Source organism: Ascaphus truei, chromosome 11 (genome assembly GCF_040206685.1).
Source record: "Ascaphus truei isolate aAscTru1 chromosome 11, aAscTru1.hap1, whole genome shotgun sequence".
NCBI classification, from domain to species: domain Eukaryota; kingdom Metazoa; phylum Chordata; class Amphibia; order Anura; family Ascaphidae; genus Ascaphus; species Ascaphus truei.
This window is the reverse complement of record NC_134493.1, coordinates 28,016,914-28,020,635: the sequence shown is the minus strand read 5'-3', so window position 1 is coordinate 28,020,635 and position 3,722 is coordinate 28,016,914. Positions and strand designations below refer to the sequence as shown.

The 3,722-nt window shown below is 48.7% G+C and overlaps 1 protein-coding gene across 1 annotated transcript in view; it reads right to left on the bottom strand.

The window, feature by feature from the left end:
- Positions 1 to 617: 617 nt before the first annotated feature.
- OTOA (otoancorin) overlaps positions 618 to 3,722 on the bottom strand; it is a 92,809-nt gene continuing 89,704 nt past the window's right edge. Inside the window, exons 26-27 of the mRNA XM_075565076.1 lie at positions 1,423 to 1,606; positions 618 to 1,194 (exon numbers count right to left, since the gene is read on the bottom strand). Of these exons, the coding sequence (XP_075421191.1) occupies positions 1,103 to 1,194; positions 1,423 to 1,606 (276 nt within the window). The 3' untranslated portion in view covers positions 618 to 1,102. The remainder of the gene's footprint in view (positions 1,195 to 1,422; positions 1,607 to 3,722) is intronic.

Genomic DNA, 3,722 nt, shown 5'->3' with positions numbered 1-3,722 from the left:
TGTATGTGTATACCGGTATTACCTCTCTGGGCGTGTATGTGTATACCGGGATTACCTCTCTTAGCCCGAGGGATGCGGCAGCTTTGAACACGTCCATTACATGAACCCCAGCTTGCCTAGCCGGAGCAGCTAACGGCACCTGGAAGTACGTATCACGGGAGGCGGGGTTTCTGGAGCTGAAATTAATGGGGTTCAGCTCCGGAGACCCCCTGCTTCAATGTTTTAAAGCTGCAGTCCAAGCTGCCGTTTTTTTAATTTGATTTTTTCCCCTTTAATATGCGCATCAATACAATCCACACAATGATAAGTAATTAGCTAAGTTGCTGATCAATCCGTTCTCCTGTGATCGATCAGCGAAGATGCGGCTCGGGGGTTCACTAAATGGCTGTCAGTGCAGCAGAAGAGGAACAAAGATGCAAAGTTCTATGGGGAAGATCATGTGACCAGGCAGTCACTAGATACAATTGGTGCACTGCTAGAGAGGGCAGGGCTCAAAAAGGGGTGTGTCAGAGCCTGTTTCAGAAGTGGAAGGGGATGTACTTTGTAAATGGTTGCTATAGAAACAAAAAATGCTTGTTACATTATAATACATAAAAAATGTCATTTAGAGATTAAAAAAAAAATGATACAAGTATTTTCTCATAGTACAGAACTGATTTATTTAAAAAAAACCACATGTACGATATTGCTCGGTCTGCAGCTTTAGGGTAAAAGCAATGCCTTTCTGTGGCCAAACATTGCCTGAGACCATATTAAAGAAAATATCCCATTGACATCAATCTGGTGCAATAATTATTTGCCTTGATACATACGTCCCAAAGGGACGGGCCTCTCACACGCCCCCTCGCTGCAGCTTTTTATACATTAACACTTTGGCTTGGGACTCAGTTACTTTGCTGGGAAAGCAGCGGAAGGTGACGTGGGTGACCCCGGCTTGCGTCCCAGTGTCAGCTCCTCGGGACCTTTGGCCGTTCACATTATCTCGGTGCCTCAGGCAACAACATTATATTGTAAGCGCTACGGGCGCAGGGACTAACTATGCCTGCAAAAGTCTACGCGCAGCTCTGCGTACACCGTCAGTGCGGGATAAGAAGAATACATGTTATTGAAGATTCATGCTAAGGACAACGTAGTTCGTGAGAAAATAAAGGGAAACCCAAGCGCAGATACAGTAACCAGCTGCGCGTACGCCACCTGTGGGGAAAAGAGGCAGATATGGGATTCAGCTTCACATGATAAACAGGTATTTTTGGGGCCGATAATAAATATTTTCCTAGTTTTCGAGACCTGAACAAAAAAAAAATTGCTGGGAGAGCTCTTGCAAATTATTTTTGCCAATAATGTATTGGGGGCGTTTTCAGTTCCTCAAAGAAACAAAATGGCTGTGGATTTATGAAACCCTCCTGTTGCCGAGACACTTACTGTCCGAGACGGGAGGAGACGTCGCAGTGCTGAGGGGTTCTGGGTCGTGAATGTTTCTTCTGACGCCATGTAGCGCCTGATCAAGGCTCTGCAGCTGTGGCGCAGTCAGCTGCGCGCGCTGGGATTCTGTAACCATGGCGGCATTTTCGAGACCAAGATTCGCAATCTGTTCCGGCGACAGCTCCTTCAAGAAATCAATTCGACGTTCGCAGTTATTTCAGGGGAGTGGGGGGTTGGGGAGGGGGGGTGGGTTACCTTCTCTCTTGCAATTCCATATAATCAGGCAGCTGAATTTCTTAGGGGGCTTTGAATGGGGGAGAGTTTGTCAAACAAGTGTTTGCACAGAAAAGGGAGCAGCCAGAGGAAATCAAACCCCTTCCGAGGGGCCTATTCTACAAGCCTTCATAAAAAAGAAATCGCCCTGCCGCTTACGCCGCCAGTTTTTTGAGCGTTGCGATCACGGTATCAGAAAGCTTCGATTACCTGTGATAGCAAAATTCCCAAAACGGGCGAGTAGCCGGCGGCGTGATGGTCGCCTCTCTGAAAAGGGCTCACCCAGCGATTTGTTCCAGCTGCAGAGATTGCCGCACAAAGAGACCCGCCCCTCCCTGCGCATATCTCGCCAGCGATCGCAGGGTTTTAATAGCAGAACCGCGTTCATTTCAGGTCCGGGGACCCCCTGCTTCCCGAGATACAGGCCCCGTTATGGGGTGCCGGTATCTCCTATGCATTTAAATGTTCCAGTCACATGACCGTGGGATTTAAATGCATAGGAGATACCGGCACCCTATAACAGGGCCTGTATCTCGGGAAGCAGGGTGTCCCCGGACCTGAAATCAACGTGGTTCTGCTCCGGAGACCCCGTGCTCACGCACACTAGTATAATTAGTGGGTAGCCGGGTTGTGTGTATTTTTGTTTATTGTGGGTAAAGTGATTGGATGAAGGGGGTAGAAGGATGGATGTTTAGGCCTACCGGGTGGTAGCGGGAGAGGTTAACCCCTTCATTACAATAAGGTTATGAAGGAGTTAACTACACCCGCAAATCCCCCCCTCCCCTGCAAAGCCTAAACACCCACCAAGGGCCAAATACCACCTTCACCCACCCCCTCTACCCCAATAAACATGGCACTGGTAGTTAACCACTTCATTGCCGTAGCGGTTAGCTGCTAAGGTAATGAAGTTACCTGTAAATGCATTTTTATTGCATGGGGCTCACGCCGGGGGTCTCTGGTGCTGATATGAATGGGTATCAGCTCTGGAGACCCCCGGCATCAATCCGATGCAGGAAAAAGCTTTTTTTTCCCTAACTCCTCTCTCGCCGCCTCTCAGCAGCTTCTCACCAGCCTCACGCCAACTTTTCCTGGCGTGAGGATTTTGGGAGGAACTCGCTATTCTAGAGCGGCGATCAGCCTCGATAAACTAATCGAGGCAACTAGAATCGCACGAGTTTCAGTACCTGCCGATAAGTGGCTTATCGCTGCTCACCCGGCGAATTGTTTTGTGCGGCTGCAAAAATTGTCGATTTATGCCTTTATCGCCACTTATCGAGGCTTACTGAATGGCAGTAGGCATTTTGCCCGAAAAGGCCTTGATAAGTGGTTTATCGAGGATTATAGAATAAGTCCCCAAGTCTAACTTTAAAAATGTAAATTAAAAATACTTATATTTGTCAGATTTGGGTAAAAAGGGTATACCCAGATGGGAACCCTTAAATAGGTCAGTGGATTTAGTTCAGTTTGATCCTATGGAGGGATTACCCCCTTAACCCCTTGTGTGCCCTGACAAAACCAGTGGGTGTCACAGGAGCTGACACACTAGTGTCTCTTGTAATGTTTGCCGTGACCAGCGGTGGATTTGAAAGTCCGCCGTCCCTAGGCACTTACATGTGCGCCCGCCTCCTTACTGCCGCCCTCCTTCTCCATTCGAATCCCAGCATCAAATGGTGCCGCGAACGTAAGCAACGTGATGGTGCATGGTGCTGCGTTGCCATGGTGATGCAACATCATTTGACGTCGCTCCATCACGCTGCCATGGCAACGAGACGCCGGGTGACGGTGACGTCCACGGCGTCATTTGACGCTGGGATTCGAATGGAGAAAGAGGCAGCCGCCACATGTAAGTGCCCTCCCATCAGGCCCGATACGCCCGAGAGCGCGGGAAATGTATATGGGGGCGCACATTTTTGCCACCCCCAAATTTTGCCGCCCTTAGCCCGGGCCTATCAGGAAATCCGCCACTGGCCGTGACAATCAAATGTAAATTAAATATATGTATACCTGTTACTATGTATATAACTATG